The following is a 21,897-nucleotide window of genomic DNA, read 5'->3' as shown; positions in this document are numbered from 1 at the left end:
CAGCTTTCCTTCTGAAGGGGAAGAACACAAAACCAGTCGAGGCCCTGGAGCCCCCCTGGGCTTCTCCTCTGGGATGGGGGGGTTGGTTCCAGCTCGATGGATCTAACATAAACACAATCTCCCTCCCCAGCCTGCACCGGCCCCCCACCCCCACCCCGCCATCCGTCACCTGGGCTGGTAACCTCAGTCCACCCCGGGCAGATGCAAAGGTCTGTTGGTACTCTCTCCTCCAGGTATTCTTTTCTTAAACTGTAGTTCAGGCATCCCCCCTGCCTAGCTCTGTCTGTCTCCTGCCTGATCCTGTTTGCACACCTCTGCCGGGGGGAACTGGTGGGGCCAAGTTCCCGCTGTACCACTGGCCTTCTCAGGGCCCCCATTTCTGCTCCGTGCTCCACGTGTACCGTCCCTGCGACCAGGAATGTTTCTCTCGCCTTTCTGTTCAATGTCTGAGAAATTCTGCCCCTGCAGTGGAGGTGCAGAGTCCTAACCACCTGACAGCCCGGGAATTCTCCACGGACCACTTTTTTGTGCGTGTGGCCCATTTTAAAAGTCTTTATTGAATTTGTTACGATATTGTTTCTGTTTTATGTTTTGGGTTTTGGGCCACAAGGCAGGTGGAATCTTAGCTCCCTGACCAGAGATCGAACCTGCACCCCCTGCATTGGAAGGCAAAGTCATAACCACTGGACTGCCAGGGAGGTCCCACCATGGACCACTTTTTAAAGTGAGCATCCCCGCTCCTAGCCTCAACCCTCCCTTACCTGATCAGTGGTACCACCTGCCACATACACTTTGACTGTCCTGCGTGTCCACCCCACCCCGACTGCCAAGCCTATAATAAGCACCACGAGGGCAGGACTTTAGTGTCTCTCCACCGCTGCTATTCTTAGCACAGAGGATCATGACTGGTCAGATACACAGGCCCCATACTTTGTTGAAAGAATGAGTCTACTGACACCTTTGCTGCATCTCAGAGGGTGTTCAGAAGGTGTCTGATGAGTGAATGAGAGCAGATGGACCGGAAGAGGCCAGCAGGCAGGAAGGAAAGGACCCAGAGTCCAAAACCCAACAAGGATGGCGCATATATTACCTCTCTGAGATGCTGGCCTGACGGTCTCTGAGACAGCTGCGTTTCAGATTCACTGCAGGAACGCTCATCGTCCTCTTCGGGCAGCACGGAAGAATTCTGGGAGATGGACCTGCGTGAGGCCGGAGGGAGAAACAGCTGCAGCCAATGCCCACTTAAAGAATGGAACTCGCCTGCACCCCCATCAACTAGAAGTCAGAGGGCCATGGGGGCAACTGCAGGGAACTCACCTCGTAGGAAGGAGTAGAGACGTGGGAAAAGGCACCGAGGGGTCTGAGACCTCTTCTGGGTGTCAGAAAAATCTGAGTTTTCCCTTTTGCTCCTTCAAATAGTTGTGTCTGAACTTGGGGGAAACCACTGACATTTTTAGGGTTTCAGTATTTTCATCTGTAAAATACCCTCCTTTCTTCTTTCAGGGAAACTTATATTATGACTTGTGCCTGTGCACGCACGCTCAGTCATGGCTGACTCGGCCATGCCATGGACTGTAAGCCTGCCCGGCTCCTCTGTCCCTGGAATTTTCTAGGCAAGAATACTGGAGTGGGTTGCTATTTCCTCCTCCAGGGAATCTTCCCCACTCAGGGATTGAACCCATGTCTCCTGCACTGCAGGCATATTCTTTACCACCATGCCAGCTGGGAAGCTCCATGACTTGTGCCAAGGTGGATGTAAATACTTAAGAAATACAGATCACAAGGCTCCTTCAGTCCTCAGACTAAGTGACGCTCCCCAGGGAGGCTCCCATAGATGACCCTAACAATGTCATCTTCCCTATACTTTATACCCTCCTCCCGAAACAGAACTTGTAAGTTTTATCCGTCTGGATCCGCCTAAGGACCCATGTACCATCTTATTTTCCTCTCCTAAGGGATGGGATAACTCCCCCTCAGGCGTTGTTAGCCCAGGTCTCCAGTGAAACGAGCAGCTCTGGCAACAGGCCAGAGGGTCTAGGCCGCCCCTGGGGCCCAGGTTTGGAGTTGAGCACGGAGGAGCGGAAGGATGGACCGAAAGCATCAGGTCAAGGACTCCAGGGCCAACGCTGTCGCTCGCCACCTACTCACTTGGAGAGACTCTTTTTGAGCTTGAGTCCCTGGCTGCCGCAGTCGGAGAGGCGGTCGAGGGGGGAGAAGGTGCGGACGGGAGGCAGGTGGCCGTCGCTGCCGTAGGAAGGCAGCATTCCTGAGAGGTGTCGGTCTCCGAGCACGTGGAGTGGGGGGACCGCTGGGGATGGGGTGAGGGGCCCATTGAGGGCCTCCAGAAGAGACACCACCTCATAGCCTGGCGGAATGTTCTCTGAGGACTAGGGGAATCAGAGACAGGTTGACAAATTGATTAGATACTTTTCATTTTATGGGAGGAGTGTGTTTCTTCCTCTGTGGTGGAAAAATGCTTTCTTTTATATCTAGTCTGGGGGTTCTGCCAAGAAAAGCTTCTCTATTAGAGGCAGAAGAAAGAGAAAATATCAGAGAACCACATGTGCCGAGACTCTACTCATACATGAGCTTCTTCTTAATAATGTTTATTTTTTTATTATAATATAAATATGTGTTCTTTACGGGAAATTTGGAAAACATCTAAAAATGGAAAGAAAAAAATAACTGAGTCACCCAACTGATAGCTTTCGTCAGCCTTCTAGTGTATTTTCCTCTAATTTTTTTTCCTCTGTACTGTTTACACAGTTGTGATCAATCTGTAAATAATAATTTTATACCAAGCTTATTTCACAGAACATAATATTTTCATTCACCTGTGTCCCTTTTCATAGATACCATACCTTTCCTAATTCTTCCACTGGTGGTGGCAAGTTAATTGCATCCATTTCCCGCTGTAAGCAGCATGTTGATGCGCATCTGTTCATTTATTATGCACACATCTCTTTTTTTCAGATCATTTTCTGGGTATTAAATTCTAAGACCTTAGATTACCAAGTCCAAAGGTTCTTTTTTTTTTCCCCGTCAATTATTAATTTTATTAAATCTTCACTCTATCACACACCTTTTTTATTTTTATAAAGCCATTTTAACATTTAATTTTATTTGTATTATTATTTTTTGGCTGTGCCGTGCAGCAGGCAGGATCTTAGTTCCACAACCAGATCACACCAGCGGCCGCTGCATTGGAAGCACGGAGTCCTAACAACTGGACCACCAGGGAAATCCCCAGGTACAAATGTTTTTCAAGGCTCTTGATATATATAGCTGTTTGTTTTTTTACAGTGAACTTTCTAGGTATACTCCTATAAGCAGGATAGAATACCTATTTTAATTGCTTCTTGGACAGCATGAGGTTATCTTTAAAAAAGGAAGTTTCTTAATTTGAAAGGTGAAAAATGGTCTCTCATTTTAACCAGCATGTTGTTGATTTTTAATGTGGTTGACTTAAAATTTTAATGTGTTTGATCATTAACCAGCTATGTTTCCTGTTTTGAGAAATTTTTTTATAATATCTTTGCCCATTTATCTATTGTTTCATTCAGGTGAGTTATTCTAGAGATCCTAGCCTTTCCTCTGACTACATTTTGTTGTGCCTACATTTTTTTCTTTATAGGATTTATTGATTGTGTTTTAATTTGGGCCATCTTTTACATATCTAAAGTTTAAAGTTTCTTATGTGATAAAATCTACATGTTCTTTTTTTGGGTTGTTTTCAGGCTTAGAGAACCCCCATCCATAGTCAACTGAAGACTCATCTGTAAAGTATTCTGGGTTTTTAAGGCTTGGTTTGCTTTGCCTTTAGGGTAGTTAACTAGTTCCTCCACCTGGAATTCATGATCTGATTAGGCGTGAAGTGCTAAACTAACTGATTTTTCTTCCCTAAATAGCTACCTAATCATTCCAGTACCACTTACTGAATAATTAATAATTAATCTCTTCCACTCACACATTAACCTAAAGACAAGACCTTCTAGTCTGTAACTACAAAGCTCGGAAGCTTTGCACCATCACTTACACTACGAGACCAAGGTGAATTATTTCATCTACTTGGCTCCTAGTATCTGAAGCCATAAAACGGAGTAAAGAAAAAGAGTCACCTCTGAGGATTCAGATAAAAATAGTAAGTTGAATCTAAACCTCAAACAATCATCCTCTTGTTTCTGCCTGGGGGCGTTCCAGAACTGACCCCACCTCCGGAGTGAAACAGCAAGCCGCTGGTTCTAGGGATGGTAAATATTAACTGGACACTGAGCTCCCAAGGTGGCAAGGGGAGGTTTTAATGATCAGAACATCATTTTCCACTGCACTATAGGCTGGTTCTAACACAATGCGATCTCGGCCAGCTTACTCAATACTTCAGAGTGCCAAGATTCACTTACTTGCTGCCAAGCCACATGAAGGACAGAAGGTGGGGGGAAAAAAAAAAAAAGGCCCAACTTACAGAATGCTCTTCTGAGTCAGACGTCTGGGATGAGAGGATAGGGTTGAAGCTGGCTGGGGACAGGGGGCCCAGTTTTTTCCTCATGGCTCGGATTTGGAGCAGTGCCCGGAAGGCTGTGAAGAGGGAAACAGGTCATCAGGACGTGGGGGAGTCAGGAGGGACTAGAGCCTCCACGGAAGCCAGCCCGGCTGGGGGGCGGGGTGACCTGGGGGGCCCAGCGGGGCCTCGGGGGGCTTACGCAGTCGGCAGATAGGGCAGTTGTTGGCTTGGTAGCGAAGGGTGTCGGCGCAGGTGTTACACAGGCAGAGGTGGCGACAGGGCAGGATCAGCGTGTCCCGCACGTCGGAGAGACACACCACGCACTCGGCACTGTTATCGCTAACCTCGTCCTCAGCCACCTGTCGGGGGGGGGGGGCAGACAGCCAGTGTCACAAAGACTCTCATGACCCATGGTTTATTTTATTATTCATCTGTTTGTTTCATGCGGATCAGTTTTAAAGTCTTCACTGAATCTGTTACAATAGTGCCTCTGTTTTTTTATTTTTATATTCTGGTTTTTTCACTGCAAGGCATGTGGGATCTTAGCCTCCTGACCAGGGATTGAACCTGCAACCCCTTTGTTGGTAGGCAAAGTCTCAACCGCTGGACCCCCAGGGAAATCCCCCATGGTTTAGAAGGCAGCTCGCCTGCAGAGCTGAGACAAGTCCTGTGAACAGAATCTTGCACCTGCATTGAACTTCATGGTTTACCAAGTGCATGTGCACGCCCAGTTTCACTTTCGGCAACTGTGTGTGCCAAGCTCCTCCTCTGGAGCTGAGATCTGGTCCTCTCCATCAGTCAGAGCTAAAGGAGCCCAGAAGGCCACACAGGGGAGGGGGCAGCGACAAACTGAGGGTCCAGGGAACTAGGTGAGCAGAGCCCCGTAGAAGAACCCATCCAAACCAGCCCATTTTTTCATTTCCAAATTTAAATATAATTATAATCATCTGAAATGAGGAAGAAGAAATACCCTTCTAGGACCAGACAAATTTCAGAGTTTGGTGTGCTAAATTCCTAGATCCTGGCTGGATCAGGATCCTCACCCTGCCTCCTGGGAAGAGGACATTCAGAACTGTGGATGGGGGACTTCCCTGGTGGTCCAGTAGTTAAGACTGTGCTTCCATTGCAGCAGGTCAGGGTTTGATCCCTGGTAGGGGAACTAAGAGCCCACATCCTGCAGGGAAAGGCCAAAAAAAAAAAAAAAGAACCATGGATGGAACTTGCCTTAGACTCTTGCGTGTTGTACTTGTTTTCAATCCCATAGATCTCCTGAAGGAGGTAGCTGACCCCATCCACCTAAAGAACAAATGGAAAAGTGCAAGGGCAGGCTGGTTCTAATGAAAGATAAAAGCGGGAACTTACACACCTCCACCATGAACCTCCTTCGGTAACCAAGGACTACAGATTCACAATGGAAACACTCAAAGGCCTGGACAAGCACAGGATGCCCTTATTTACTTACATGTTCTCTTTGGGAGGGGAAAGAAAATCTGATGCTTAATTCACCCACTCTTTTGTCCAACAGGGAACACGAACATTCATAAATACAACAGAAATCCTTGTACTGTAGGTCACTATGACAGAGCCCAGAGACTAGGCAAAGGGTGGAGGACCACAGGTCAAAATAGACGCATTAGCTAGCTGTGGAATGAAAGCTGAGCTTAGACCGTATACAAAGGAAGGAATGGAAATGAGAAAGAAGAAATGGGCAAGGAAAAGGGGGGAAGGGAAAATGCAGACGCTGAGAGAGAGCAGGCTCTGGAAGGAGGTCTGATTGCACCCCTCCCCCTCTACTGAGCCACCCCCATCACCGACAGGTGGGCAAAATTACCCGTTAGTCCTTCCAACAGCTGACTCATTGGAAAAGACCCTGATGCTGGGAAAGACTGAGGGTAGGAGGAAAAGGACACGACAGAGGATGAGATGCTTGGATGGCATCACTGACTCAATGGACATAAGTTTGAGCAAACTCTGGGAGGCGGTGAAAGATAGGGAAGCCTGGCGTGCTGTAGTCCACGGGGTCGCAAAGAGTTGGATACGAACTTGGCAACTGAAAAACAAGTCCTGCCTCTTAAAACCCCAACTTCAGGGCTTTCCTCGTGGTCCAGTAGTTAGGACTCAGCGCTCTCACTTCTGGGGCCCAGGTTCAATCCCTGGTCAGGGAACTAAGATCTTGAACGCTGTGCAGCTTGGCCAAAAATTAAAACCCCAACTTCAAGGCCCAGTTCGACTCAGACAGCCTGAGCCACGTCTGCCAAAGCTGGCCCCTCCCTCGTTTCCTCATGCTTTCCTCATGCCAGTTCATTCCTCGCTCCCCCTACCCCCAGTGATCCCCTCCCCAAAGGCCCAGTCCATTATCAATTGCACATTCTAGTCTCCAGTTAGACTAAGCCTATTGCTGATGCCAGTCGAGCAACAGGAGAAGGGATGAACCAACTCCCTTGCAGTACCCAAGCCTTTCCACCCCATGCAGGCGTCCTGGAGAACTAGGCCTCCCCCTGAGGCAACTCACGAGGCCCCGCCTTTCCAGGCAGCACCCCAGGGCTCAGGCTCTGTCATCTGCTCTGCCTCTCTTAAAACTTGCTTTAAGGTAGTGATGATTCCGGAAAGGACATTATCAACAAATTCATACTAAGGTATTACTGACGACTACTGACCTCACCAAGGGTGGAGAGCGCTTAGTACCTCAAAGAATGAAGAACTAGAATTTCATGAACCTACAGCCTGTTTTACACAGAGAAGTAAGTCAGAAAGAGAAAACAAATATATTAACTCATGTATATGGAATCTAGAAAAATGACATGGATGAACCTATTTGTAGGAAAGGAATGGAGATGCAGATATAGAGAATGGACTTGTGGACCCAGGAGGGGAAGAGGAGAGTGGTATGAATGCAGAAAGTAACATCAACATATATACACTATCGTGTGTCAAACAGAGAGCTGGTGACAAGCTGCTCTGTAACACAGGGAGCCCAGCCTAGCGATGTAGGGTGGGGGCAGGGGAGGGAGGCGCAAGACGGAGGGGATACATGTATGATTATGGCTGATCTGCGTTGTTGTATGGCAGAAACCAACACAACATTGTAAAGCGATTTTCCTCCACTTAAAAACATTTTTTTAACAAATGAAATTAAAAAAAAAAAAAGAATTTCAGATATTTGTTGGCCATCGTGGGGGAGGGAGGCTTTCTTCACATCTCAACTGAGGCGTACCCCGCCCCACACTCGACCGCCCCTCACCCTCCACATGATGAGCCACCCTTGCTGGGTGATGCCGCTGACTCCACTTTCCCCTCCTGCCCTCCACGGCTCTCCCCCAGCCTCAGGGGTCAGGGCTTCCAGCAGACACCTGCATAACTTGCCCGTCACCCTGAAAGGGGGCAGATGGCCAGCAGACTTTGAATTTGAGAAAAGAAATGTTGGGACACGTTAAGCCAAGAGCTCTAACTGGCCCTGAATCAGACCCTGATAGTTTTATTCTTTTAGCTGGAAATGTTAGTTTCTCAGCCTGGTCTTTTCAATGAAAAGAGTTCTCCCTAAACCTAATGTCAGGAGACAAATCTCGTCCTTTCAGGCCACCCAAGTCGTTTCTAACACAGAAAAGCATCCCTTTCTGCTTTTCTTCTTTGATTAAAAAAAAAAAAAAAAGGCAGGAAGGTGGGAAAAAGAGCGCTTAGCAGAAGAGTGGGGAGAGAGAGAGAGAGAAACAGAGAGCAAAGTCGGGAAACACCAACAGTCCCCGGCCCTCGAATACTTACTTACCACTTGTTTCTGTTTGAGGGGCTTGACACAGAAAGTGCCATCTGAGTGCTGGAGGGAAAACACAAAAACACGACAGTTATGACGAGGAAGAAGGGAGACCAGCTGTTCTCCTGTTACTTCTCTCAATTAGGCATGTTCTTGGATCCCCCCAGCCCCATCCCCCCGGAGAGTGGAATGACAGATTCCTCATTCTAGAAGGGTCCTCAAGCATGTAGTCTAGCCCTTCCGATTTAAGAAGACAAAACGAGGCCTAAGGAGTCGAGGGGCATCAGCAAGCTGGTGGCTGAGCTAGAACTCGGCCCTCTGTGGCCCTGGGTGTGCAAGGGGGTGCTCCCCCCGGCTTCCCACAGCCTCCCAGTCAGACCCGCTCTGCTGAGCCCAGGCAGCCAGAGAAGGGGCCTCCACGTGTTCTCGGAGGAGAGACAGAGCAGTGTGTACCAAAGCAAGGCCCATAACGTCACCCACTGACCTTTTCAAAAGTGCCCAGCAGGACGTGGCAATGGCCAAAATACTCTGAAAGAAAGAAAGGCACACGGATGGGGAAGAAGACTGCTAATGATACAGCTTGACCCCACCCACCTTCCCTGAGCCCCTGTGACCCTCTGGCTTCACAGCAAGGGGCAGGTTAAGTCACCCAGTAGGACTGTCGGTGCCCGAGGAGGCTGGGAGCAGGAGGGATGTGCTGGGATGTGGAAACTGATGCCCACGGAGGAGCCTTGTGGATCTGCGGCCGCAGTTGCTGCCAGCCTGCCTGCCACAAACAGGCCCACGTGCAGCCCAGAAGACGGGAAGCACCGTACCATCGCCTTCATCCACCACGGCGTGGACCACCAACGGGTAAACCTCTCTGTCTAGGTCGAAGCCAAGCTGAAGGGAAAGAAAAGAAAAAGCGAGGGAGGAGGGGGCCTTACATCCAAAGGGCACAGTTATCCACCAGACAGGGAGGCCTTAACTTCGTCGTAGCTCCTCACCGGTCAACCTGGTGACTACCTGGTAGTTTAGCCTCTACATCGTGTCCCACTCTTGCAACAGCATGGACTCTAGCCCACCAGGCTCCTCTGTCCCTGGGATTTTCCAGGCAAGCATCCTGGAGTGGGTTGCCATTTCCAACTACCCAAGTCCATTGAGTTGAAGGCTACCAGTCTCTAAGAAACCTCATAGATGTAAAGGTTGCTAACCTGTAGGTCTTTCCTTTGGGCACGGCTTCCTCAAAATATCCTAGGTTAATGGGGCTGCTCTGGGATAGAAAAATTAGATGTGTCCTTCCCAGGGCACGAAGGCATTAGAAGGCTGAAGGGGAGCACGCCTTTGAGCACCGGGCCGGTCCTGTGCTGCCGGCCGGGGTCCTGAGGAGCTCCCGAGCCCTGCGGGTCTGTGCGTGGAACCTGCCCTGTGCTTTCTCCCGGGGCCGCCGGCTGCTCACCTCCTCTTCCGCCCACTCGGAGGGGTCCACGGTGTGCGAGGGCAGGCAGAACTGCTGGCACACCCCGCGCTTGTAGTGCACCGTCTCCGACTGCAGGCTGTTGTGTCTGGGGATGTAGCTGTTGGTCAAAGTGGGAAGCAAAGCACAAGTCACCGTCTGGCCCAGAGGATCTGATGGTTTCCTCTGTTCTGTGTCTGCTGTCAATTATCAACAGGCTCTCAGTATAGAGTGGAACAGAAAAAAGAAAAAAGATCTCCTTATAATTTCTTTTCTTTGCCCTTGCTTGGTGATGCTATTGAAGTTACCTATTTAGGGACTTCCCTATGAGGGCTTCCCAGGTGGCGCTAGTGGTAAAGAATCTGCCTGCCAATGCAGGTGATGCAAGAGACTTGGGTTTGATCCCAGGGTTTGATCTCCAGGTCAGGAAGATCCCCTGGAGGAGGAAATGGCAACCCACTCCAGCATTCTTGCCTGGAGAATCCCGTGGATAGAGGAGCCTGGCGGGCTACAGTCCATGAGGCCGAAAAGAGTCGAACATGAACGAGTGACTGAGCGTTGGTGGTTCAGTGATTAAGAATCCACCTTCCAATGCAGGGGACGCAGGTTTGATCCCTGGTCAGGGAACAAAGATCCCACCTGCTTTGGGAAAACGAATCCTCCTGCTGCAATGAAAAGATCCTGTATGTTGCAGTGAAGATCCTGCCACAGCTAAGACCTAACACAGCCAAAAATAAATAAGTAAATAAGTAATTTTTAAAAGGTATCTATTCAACCCACATATCCACAGAAATGTAGCTAAAAAGATTTTTAAAATACTTATTTATTTGGCTGTGCTATGCATTAATTGGGGTATGTGAGATCTAGATTCCCTGCCCAGGGATTGAACCCCAGGCCCCCTGCATTGAGAATGTGGAGTCTTAGCCACTAGACCAGGAAGTCGACCCAGCCTAATTGATTTCTAACAGCATCGTGATGACCTGAAGGAATATGCTGGTACTTGTCACTGTACCAAGACAGCATAGTTTGAAGAGAAAAAGTGAACAAGACTGCGTGAGTAAGAAAATCCGAATTCAGGAACAGTTCTCAACCTGAGTGTAGAAAAAGAATGTTTTCCTCCGCAGGGGAGCGCATCAGGCATGGACCCTGGCCTGTGTGGGAAGGACGTGACTCCCCTGGCCCCTTGTTCTTACCTGGCGATGCCATTCTGGAACTCTTCGGTGGCCTGATAATAGATGGTGATGGCCACCCGAGCGTCCGTGTCGAAGGTGAACTCCACGTTGTAGTGGACTTTGGCTCTGCCCGCCTCTTCCCCGGGGGTCTTCACTTCCTCGGCACATCTAGAAAACCACAAAGACTCGGCATTCGGGGGTAGCCCGTTAACATGTTTATGGTGATCTTTTTTCTTTTCCTTTTCTTTTGGTGGGATCCTAGCTCCCTGATCAGAGATTGAACCCACGGCCCCTGCAGTGGAAGCAAGGAGTCCTAACCACTGAACCGCCAGGGAATTCCCTTCTTTTTCTATTTTATACAAATTTATTTATTTGTTTGTTTATTTTAATGGCTGTGCTGAATCTAGTTGCAGCATGCAGACTCTGAGTTTTGGCATATGGGATCTAGTTCCCTGAGCAGGGATGGAACTTGGGCCCCCTCCGTTGGATACCTGAGTCTTACCCACTGGAGCACCAAGGAAGTCCCTTCTCTTCTTTTTTTAACTGAATCTACTGTGGGCTACCCTCCGTGATCACACACTTAGGCCTCTACCCTCATTTTGAATGACGGCAGAGCACCCTGTTGGTCCTATGGGGGGGATTTAGGCAATTTCTGATACTTCATGGTGCCACCGTTAAGCGCCTTGTGCGTTTGCCAGACTTTTTAAAAAAATAGCTTTTACTTTAATCAAAGTTACTCATGCCATTGTTTAAATAGTTTCCACAAGGCTTGTGACAAAAACGCAGCGGGTCTCTTTCTGCCCGTTTTCCGCTTCTTCACAGAAAACCGCCTTTCCCTCCGCAGCTGACTGTTTTTGGCATTTACCTGCATGTTTTGAAATATCAGGCTCAGGTTACTTTTTCAGCTTTAGGCGTTGTCTATTGACTTTCTCCTATGGGAACAAGGCTTTCTTTTTTAAAGTTCTTTAAAAATTATTATTTATTCACGTCGGTGCTGCGTGCGGGTTCTTCCAGTCGCGGTGACTTCTCTTGCTGCAGAGCCCAGGCTCTAGAGCGTGGACTCGGTACTTGTGGCGCACGGGCTTAGTCGCCCTGTGGCAGGCGGGATCTTTCTGGACCAGGGACTGAACCAGTGTCCCCTGTGTTGGCAGGCAGGTTCTTAACAGTGAGCCACCAGGGAAGTCCCAAGACATTCTTTCCCTTCCTTCCCTCTGCTCCACACAGGGGTGCTCCCTAACAAAGTGCATCATGATTTTGTTAGCTCAGTACATCTTCCTCTATACTAATGTGAGTCTATCAACATTACTCACAGTTCAGCCACAGAGTAATCTCTAATCATTTTCCTTTTCCTGCATAAGCTTTTCTTAGAGTTTGTGCTCTTTTTTTTTTCTCCCCCAGCTGCTTAGTTCTCTATGCATTAACCACTAATTCGAACCCAAACTCTTGGTAGACAGACTTGCTATCTGGAGGGCAGCATCGGTTTAAAAATCATACGATCTCCGGGACTTCGCTGGTGGTACAGCAGTAAGACTCTGAGCTTCTGCTGCAGGGGGTGTCAGTTCAATTCCTGGTAGGGGAACTAAGATCCCACAAGCCACATAGCGCAGCCAAACACACACACACATACTATCTCAGAGATAGCACAAAGAAGGCAGATGCTGACGATAACTAATGCTGACAATGGTGATTAAACAGCAAACCCAGGGTGTCAGAGGAAAGGCACACGAGATTAAGAATAAACCAAAAAGTAAATATAAGCAGGAAAATAAGGACTTCCTGTGCCAAGTTCAAATATCCCATTTTCACACAGGTTGGTCCAGGTATCTGCATAATTCACTTTCTCCCCCAACAACTCTTTGTCTTGGACAGTTCATCAGGTTGGGATAACCACGATGGCTTTCAGAAAAGAGAAGGCTCCTCACCAACACTGACTGTCTCAGAAAGTTCTGAACGATGCAGGCGCATCTCATGCAAGCAGCCCACGGCCTGGAGGCCGGGTTCTGGGTCTGGCAGAAACAGTCCTGTGGGTCCCCTGGGGAGTCGGCTGCCCCTGCCTGAAGAAGGGCCCCTGGAACCTGGCCCCAGCTGGGAACCTGAACTTACTTGACGAGTCTTAGTGTGTCCTTTCGGATGTTGATCAGGCTCCTCAGAGTCTTCACTGGTTCTTGGGGAGGAGGGGCTGCATAAGGAAACTGTGTCAGAGACAAAGTGGGAGAAGACAGTGTGTTTAGATAGACCGATCACCATAGTAAGTGAACCTGCTCAAGGTCACAGCTGCTGGGAGGGCAGGGTGGGAGCGTTCTGGCGTCCAGAATGCTACATTTATCTGCCTTTCCCATTAGATGAAGCTTATGTGAGTCAGCATTCAAAATGTGGACAACTAATAAAAGCTCCCGGTGCAGCTCCAAATACCATGCGACACACGGTGGCCGAGTTAATCACAAAAGGCTTTTCCGCCTGACCTTACACCACGCGGAGCCGGACCTGCAAGGTCCTTCGGCGAAGCCGCATGGTGTCTGAAGAATTTAGGAACTGCAAACACAAGAGAACCCCAACGTGTGTACACTGAAGGCCCGCAAACAGTGAAAAACAAATTTCCTCCACAGCTGATCATATAAAGCAGAGGGTTTTTAGAAAACAAACAAACAAACAAAAAAACCCATGAGCCAAGAGCTCTTCTAGGGTCATCAAAGGTTTTCAATTGTCCATCGTTTACCTTACACTTTCACGCTCTCCCCCCGTTTAGACATCTGGGTTTGGAGTTGTGAGGTGATGACAATGAGGAAATAAGAAAAGGGGGACACGGTAAAACATTTAATTGGGAATTGCTTGGAGAAGATCAATCAGGGTGATCTACAATGCTCCTGGTATTCTTATAATGCCACTTGGGCAGTAAACATTTTTTACATACAGTTTCCCGAAAACCTACTAGTGTTTGAAGCTTTGCAAAAACGTGGTCCTCCTAGCTCTGAAGAGTCTGGTCCCTTCTGCTGCTTTCAGAAAACTGAACATCCACATGAAACTCTATGCTTTCATGGATTTTTGCTGACTATAACTGTTTTACTTGGGAAATATAATTGAATCTATGGTATTATACATCTGATTTTGTGTATTCAGTGTGATCGCTGATACTTCATGTGTATGAATGTGACCCTTAAGAGAATACATTGAGGGACTTCCCTGGTGGTCTGGGCCTCCCTGGTGGCTCAGATGGTAAAGAATCTGCCTACAATCCAGGAGACCCGGGTTCGATCCCTGGGTCGGGAAGATCCCCTGGAGAAGGGAATGGCTACCCACTCCAGTATTCTTGCCTGAAGAATCCCATGGACAGAGGAGCCTGGCGGGCCCCAGTCCATGGGGTTGCAAAGAGTTGGACATGACTGAGCAACTAACACTTTCTGGTGGTCTACTGGCTAAGACTCCATGCTCCCACTGCAGTTCGATCCCTGGTCACGGAACTATATCCCACATACCGCAACTAAAGATCCAGCATGCCAAAATGAAGACAGGGCCTACTTTAATCAATTCCACATTATTCAATGTTTCCAGTTGGGGTTTTACTTTTTTTTCCCTTAAATGTCACGGTGAATGCCTTGTCCCTACATTTCTGCGTGCCTGCTTGATTATTTCCTTAGGACAAATTCCTAGAAGTGGAATTACTGGATCAAAGAGTAAGCATATTTTTAAGACTCTTAAAACTACGTTGCCAAATTGTTCTCCAGAAAGCTAATTTCAACATTGCTCTCCTGCATGCAGTGTATCAGGAGGCTTTTATATAGGAAAGCTGAAATCCTGGTTCAGACCCCATCTGTGGCCCATTTCTCCACCCCACCCCCGACCATTTTGCTGGGCTGTCACACTAAAGGAATTTAAAACAATTCTTAAATAAGCTTAAGCAAAAAGTAATTAGGCAGGAAATCCTGACACAAATGCTTGTCTATTCTAAAGCCAAAATAAATGACTTTGGGATTAAAATTTTTTTCTGGAGTAGCGAAGTTAATCATATTTATTTGCACGGGTATTTGAGAGTTATCCATAACTTCTACCTGAATTAAAAAAAAAAAAAATAGAGGTTCTCCCTTCACTCTTTGCCCCTTCTCCACATCCTCCCCGCAAAGAAGAAAAACAAAAGGAAAGGGTCGGGGGAAAGCTAGTGTTCCTCATCTCCCACTTAGAATATAACTTTTGATGATAACTGGCAATGGAATGTAAATTATTCAGCGTTCAAGGAAATACATCCCGGGATCAACTGTTTATATAGACAAAACTATCCTTTGTAGTGGGCTTCCCTGGTAGCTCAGTGGTAAAGAACCTGCTTGCCGATGCAGGAGACTCAGGTTCAATCCCTGAGTCGGGAAGATTCCCTAGAGAAGGGAATGGCTATCCACTCCAACATTCTTGCCTGAAGAATCCCATGGACAGAGGAGCCTGGCAGGCAACAGCCCATGGGGTCGCAAGGAGTTGGACATGACTGAGTGACTAAGCATACAGCCTTTATAGTATAATTAAATCCATGCTTACATTTTAGCTCTTTACCTCTCTCCCCCACCACAAAAGAAAACCATTGAAAATCTCTTTAGGAGAAACTAACCTGGTTTGTAGGCTCCTACCTACCAAAGCTTCTGCCTTAGCAGCCTTTCATTAACCCAATCAGAGTCTTATCCGCAACCCTCAGTGCTGGGTGTAAAGAGAGACTTCAAGTGGAGAAGACAACGTCCTGCTCTTTCAGGAAGCAGCATTATAAGGAAGATGATATTGCTACACACAAAAAACGGAACATTAAGCAGAGAAAAGCCAAACCAAAGGGCAACTATAAGGAAGTGACTGTTTCTGGCTGAGGTAATCTGGAAGGCTTCACGGAGGAGGTGGTATAGCACTCAGCCACAGGAACTCTTTCAATGAGTTCCCAGGGGGTTGCTGAAGATGACTTTGTGTGAGCACAAACCTCATTGGCCTTTTATCCTGGTGTTCAGTTTCCTTGTACATTTTTCTTACACCAGCCAGGCGCCACCTGGTGACCAAATGTGGAATTGCCAGTTTACAGAGATCTGATATGGATATGATGTTCATCCCTGAATATTCACTGGAAGGACTGATGCTGAAGCTGAGGCTCCAATACTGTGGCCACCTGACGCCAAGAGCTGACTCTTTGGAAAAGACCCTGATGCTGGGAAAGACAGGGAAGGAGGAGAAGGGGGTGACAGGGAATGAGATGGCTGGATGGCATCACCGACTCAATAGACATGAATTTGAGCAACCTCAGGGAGACAGTGAAGGACACGGAAGCCTGGTGTGTGCTGCAGTTCATGGGGTCACAGAGAGTCAGACACGACTAAGCAACTGAACAACAACAACACATATGTATATATTTATACACACATATGTGTATGTGTGTACCAGCCATGTATCCTAAATTTTCTAGCCATCCTAATTTCAAATATTTTGTTAAACTACCCCCTACTTTTGCACATTTTTCTTGTAAAAAAATATGGTCCCAGTGCATATGAGATTACAGAACATCTTTACTTCAGTTGTAAATTATTGGGTGATTCCCAGTGGTCTGTAAAAGGGACTATAATCCAGTCATAAAAATGAATAATTAATTTCAATAAAAAGGGTTTTCAAAGGTACACAATTTGCTGACATTTGCCATTAACTTCGGGCCTGACCACACGCCCACAGAGCAGCCTGGATATGGCCTGCAGGAGCTCACTCAATGGCTCCTGGGTCCTTTAGACTTGCCCCCATCACTTAAAAAAAAACTGCCCATTAATTTATTTTTGGCTGCGCTGGGTCTTCGTTGCAGCCCCTAGGAGTTTTGGTGCATGGGCTTAGTTGCCCTGTGGCATGTGGGATCTTAGTTCCCAGACCAGGGATCGAACCTGAATCCCCTCCATTGGCAAGCAGGTTCTTAACCACAGGACCACCGGGGGGTACCCGCCCCAATCACTTGTTGAAGCACTTGCTTACTTTCTGGCACAGAAAGACGCTCCAGGTTCACCTTCTGCTTTTCTGTCCCCTTCCTCGAACCCATCATGTCTCCAAGGAGCCCTGGTTCCTTTCTAGAGAAGTCTATCTCAGACCATCATGCATTCACTAATCTTTTATTGATGGAACACCTGCTGTATCTCCAGTTTTCACTCTTACAAACAATCATGCAATACACATTCCCTGAAAGGAAACTTAATAGGAAAAAAGGGAGAGGGACATAAAAGAAAAACAAATGAATACAACCTAACGCAGTTTTTTATTTACGAAGCAAAAAGCCCCGAATGCCAAAAATCTGCTTCTGAAGAGAAAGGAAATTATTTTTAGACAAACTATGATGAAAATAGAAAAGTACTGATTTTATACATAGCAGACATGTAACGCTTGTGTCAGAGAAACAAATAATAGTTAATATGGAAATCAACATCTGGGGTCATATGAATAGCTCATTTAGAGCACTTTTTTACATAAGTGCTTGCTTTTATAGATTGTAGGGCTTTTCTATTTAAATTTCAGTTCCTTTTTATTTGATGTTTGGTTATTTTCTCAGCCTTCTCTACTTCCCCTCTTCTCAGTTACACAGTGTGTCTAAAACTTTACCAGTGGATATTTTTAGACTGGTGATATTTCAGAACATTTTCTTAAGATCCGCGTTGGGGAGAACAGTTTACTCTGGTTGAAAGCTGTGAAATGAATACAAATTTCCCTATTTAACTAGCTGTAGCCCTGGGACAGGCTGTATTGTGCCTGCTGTCCACCAAAACGTCAATGAGCTATATTTACAGCAGTAAAACCCCTTTACATTTATTTTCCATCCAATCCTCGTGAGGAATCAATCACTTGTGTAGAAACTGGTAACCACAAAGCTGACAAGATGTGAAAAGACATCCTTTCCACTCAAATTGAAGATGTGAGGGAGACACCGAGAGGGGGTCACAAGATGACCTTGACTCAAAGATGCTCTGTGTTCAGGTCTGGTTACCAAAGGAATCCCTCCAAGAGGGCAATCTATTTATAATCTGTTAACTCTTCAGCCAGGCCCCCTGGCAAGGGGCACACAGGACCAATGTCCTGGCTACATGATATCGCCTCTCAGGTTGACCTTTCCAAAATACTTAGGCCCTTCTATGGGTATGCCCAATAACCCAGTTCTCTCTTGACAGGTGATGACAGAGCATGAAAGATCCACTGCAGAGAAAAGCACCCATCACAAAATCGCCCACGTCTCCATTAACAACCATCAAGGACCCATTTTCTCCCTCTATGATGATTTGGGTCTTGACTCACATTGCTCAGGAGTACTCAGACCAGGCAATGCGTTCTGTGCACTCTGACATCAAGTGCATCAAATATGTGGTTTTGATCACAAGTGAAACCTACTTGACTTCCGGTTCCTGACTTTTAGATACAGAGGGTTCTGCCTAACACCAGCTAATTTTAAGGAGCATTAAAAGGGGAAAAAAAGGGCTTTTAGTAAAGCAGACACCATCATCTTTTCCCTCCAGTTAAGTTGGTAAATAATGACTAATCATCAGAGAAATGACTCCCTTCAGACCATCATTCTATTCTAGATGCCTGACTTTCAGATTTCATCTGGTCAGGAGACTGGTAACCTAGCCTACAAATAAGAATTCACTTTTAAGTAAGAGATTTCAAGATGCCTAATCCTGTATGTAAAAAATGTGCCCAGAAGGATAAGCACCAGCATCAGCCAAAATAGGCATTTTAAAATACACAACATATTTTTTTCCCAAAGAAGCATATGAATTTTTTTTTTACATGAATGTTCTAATGCCACCAAGCGTTAGTTTTCCAGTCTTTTTTTTTTTTTCCTAACACAGAGGCATTTTCAACAGGCCAATTATTAAGAAGGCCAAGTGGACTAAAGTCTTCCCCAGTCTATATTTCAAAACTAAAAACTGGGACTTCCCTAGGGGTCCAGTGGCTAAGACTCCGCATTCCCAATGCAGGGGGCCTGGGTTCAATCCCTAGTCAGGGAACTACATCCCACATGCTGCAATGAAGATAGAAGATCCCACATGCTGCAACTAAGACCTGGTCAGATCAGATCAGATCAGATCAGTCGCTCAGTCGTGTCCAACTCCTTGCAACCCCATGAATCGCAGCACACCAGGCCTCCCTGTCGCTCACCAACTCCCGGAGTTCACTCAGACTCACGTCCATCGAGTCAGTGATGCCATCCAGCCATCTCATCCTCTGTCGTCCCCTTCTCCTCCTGCCCCCAATCCCTCCCAGCATCAGTCTTTTCCAATGAGTCAACTCTTCGCATGAGGTGGCCAAAGTACTGGAGTTTCAGCTTTAGCATCAGTCCTTCCAAAGAAATCCCAGGGCTGATCTCCTTCAGAATGGCCTGGTTGGATCTCCTTGCAGTCCAAGGGACTCTCAAGAGTCTTCTCCAACACCACAGTTCAAAAGCATCAATTCTTCGGCGCTCAGCCTTCTTCACAGTCCAACTCTCACATCCATACACGACCACAGGAAAAACCATAGCCTTGACTAGACGAACCTCTGTTGGCAAAGTAATGTCTCTGCTTTTCAATATGCTATCTAGGTTGGTCATAACTTTCCTTCCAAAGAGTAAGCGTCTTTTAATTTCATGGCTGCAGTCACCATCTGTAGTGATTTTGGAGCCCAGAAAAATAAAGTCTGACACTGTTTCCACTGTTTCCCCATCTGTTTCCCATGAAGTGGTGGGACCGGATGCCATGATCTTCGTTTTCTGAATGTTGAGCTTTAAGCCAACTTACAGACAAGTAAATAAATATTTAAAAACCTAAACTAAAAACTAAGTTGATGTTCAAGTTGAAAAACTCCAAGCTGCCCACCTGTGCCCCTCTTGAAGTATACTGACTGTAAATGACCTATGTAAGATTTAAGATCAATTACAAAAGTTTCAAGTCTCCATCTCTCAATTTGCTAGAAGGGAAATATGCTCTGAGGTCTGCTATTGTGTACGGCCATACCACCCTGAATGTACTTGATCACATCTGAAGTCTGCTGTGTTAGAAATCTCAGCTTTTCAGGGACTTCCCTGGTGGTCCAGCAGTTAAGACTTGGCCTTCCAATGAAGGAGGTGGGGGTTTGATCCCTTGTCAGGAAGCTAAGATCCCACATGCCTCGTGGCCAAAAAACCAAAACATGAAACAGAAGCAATATTGCAACCAATTCAAAAGACTTTAAAAAGAATGGTCCACATTTTTAAAAATCTTGAAAAAAAAAAAAAAGGAATCTCGGCTTCAGAAAAAGAATAATAGTATGAAATATAGAAACAGTTAAGTTTATACAGATTTCTAAGCCAATTCCCTGGTAGCTCAGTCAGTAAAGATTCTGCTTGCAATGCAGGAGTCCAGGTTCGATCCCTGGGTTGGGAAGATCCTCTGGAGAAGGAAATGGCAACCCACTCCAATGTTCTTGCCTGGAGAATCCCATGGACAGAGGAGCCTGGTGGGCTGCAGTCCATGGGGTTGCAAGAGTCAGACTTAGTGACTAAATCACTACCAAGCCAATCAAATACAGAATTCTAAGCCCAGGTGAGGTCTGTTATCTTGGCTAAACTACATATTTGCAGATACAGCCTCAGGCTTAGGAAGAAGGCCATTAGTGACTCAAAAACTCTAATGAGATTTTATTTTGTTTAGTCAATCATGAGATATGGAAATCCCATATAATTAGAACAAAATAGCATAAAATAAAAACCTATAGCATATGTCTGATAGTTTTCATTTCTAAATTGTTAATATTAAGATCTGTAATTTGTAGCTAATTTAACAAGGCACCATCTGCTTCATTTTGTCTTGCTAAGCTTCCAAAAGTTTTGAGAGCTCTGATTATTCTTCAGTCACTCCTTAATAACAGTGATTAGCCAACGCTATATAAACCAACTGAACTACTTTCTCTGGTTTATATATTAAATATATTATATTGAGGCCTGCTGCTGCTGCTGCTGCTGCTAAGTCGCTTCAGTCGTGTCCGACTCTGTGCGACCCCATAGACGGCAGCCCACCAGGCTCCCCTGTCCCTGGGATTCTCCAAGCAAGAATACTGGAGTGGGTTGCCATTTCCTTCTCCAATGCATGAAAGTGAAAAGTGAAAGGGAAGTCTCTCAGTCGTGTCCGATTCTTAGTGACCCCATGGACTGCAGCCTACCAGGCTCCTCCGTCCATGGGATTTTCCAGGCAAGAGTACTGGAGTGGGGTGCCATTGCCTTCTCTGATATTGAGGCCTAAGGTCACTTAAAGTCTGTCCATAATGAAATCTAGAGCTAGAAGTATAAATCTTATATCCTAGATGGTGAATCTCAGGACAAACTACAAATATTTATAATATATCAAGTCTAGAGTCCAGCCTCAAGGCTGATTCATGTCACAGGCTTTTCTCTCATCCTGTGTTCCATCCTTAACCTTTCTTTGACCTCCTACCTGAGATCTCTGTGTCCATCCATCTGTTACCTGTCACCTCTCATTCATCCTTGTAAATCTCCACTCCTTGAACCGCATCCTTCAGCCCTTCCAATTTTCTCAGCAACCACTTCTCTGTCTCTTATGCTTTTTACTGATTTCCTGCATGCTATTAAGACCCTGGGCTTCTGATCATCTTTCTGGGCTTGTCAGAGGTGATTCCAGTTCATCAAGTAAAAGAAGGTGTCCTAGCATTAACCATAAGCTTTCTGAGACTAAAAATAGCCAAGTTCCATGTTTAAACATAGTGCAAGGCAAAAATGGTGCAACAGCTAATAATTTTCCAAGAAGTAATACACAGCCATAAATCTTAGCATGGTTAGTCTGGCTCCTAGGCTTATAATTCTCAGCCTAGTCAATTAATACAAAGATTCTTTAAGCACTAGTTAATAATCTGCCAAGAAAGCAGAGCCCGAGGATTAAGTGGGAAGTCAAAAGTTCAGCAAGAGGATTTAGTAACTAGCTTCTAAACAAATAAATTACGGAAAAGGAAAGACTTACAGTGGGTAAGCCTGACACCCACCTTGACTAAGCGATCAAGGTTGCCGTCACTGGGAGTAGCGTGAACTATTGTG

At 46.4% G+C, this 21,897-nt stretch overlaps 1 protein-coding gene across 4 annotated transcripts in view; it reads right to left on the bottom strand.

The window, feature by feature from the left end:
• RNF157 (ring finger protein 157) overlaps positions 1-21,897 on the bottom strand; it is a 74,833-nt gene that overhangs the window by 13,831 nt on the left and 39,105 nt on the right. For all 4 annotated transcript variants that reach the window (XM_027518648.1, XM_027518647.1, XM_027518646.1 and 1 more), the window contains 11 exons: positions 12,960-13,048; positions 10,878-11,024; positions 9,688-9,805; positions 9,065-9,131; positions 8,734-8,777; positions 8,265-8,312; positions 5,726-5,797; positions 4,701-4,860; positions 4,463-4,575; positions 2,149-2,387; positions 1,091-1,199 (listed from right to left, as the gene is read on the bottom strand). In XM_027518648.1, the coding sequence (XP_027374449.1) occupies positions 1,091-1,199; positions 2,149-2,387; positions 4,463-4,575; positions 4,701-4,860; positions 5,726-5,797; positions 8,265-8,312; positions 8,734-8,777; positions 9,065-9,131; positions 9,688-9,805; positions 10,878-11,024; positions 12,960-13,048 (1,206 nt within the window). The remainder of the gene's footprint in view (positions 1-1,090; positions 1,200-2,148; positions 2,388-4,462; positions 4,576-4,700; positions 4,861-5,725; positions 5,798-8,264; positions 8,313-8,733; positions 8,778-9,064; positions 9,132-9,687; positions 9,806-10,877; positions 11,025-12,959; positions 13,049-21,897) is intronic.

This window comes from Bos indicus x Bos taurus, chromosome 19 (assembly GCF_003369695.1).
Source record: "Bos indicus x Bos taurus breed Angus x Brahman F1 hybrid chromosome 19, Bos_hybrid_MaternalHap_v2.0, whole genome shotgun sequence".
Taxonomy (NCBI): domain Eukaryota; kingdom Metazoa; phylum Chordata; class Mammalia; order Artiodactyla; family Bovidae; genus Bos; species Bos indicus x Bos taurus.
This window is presented reverse-complemented; position numbering and strand designations above follow the sequence as displayed.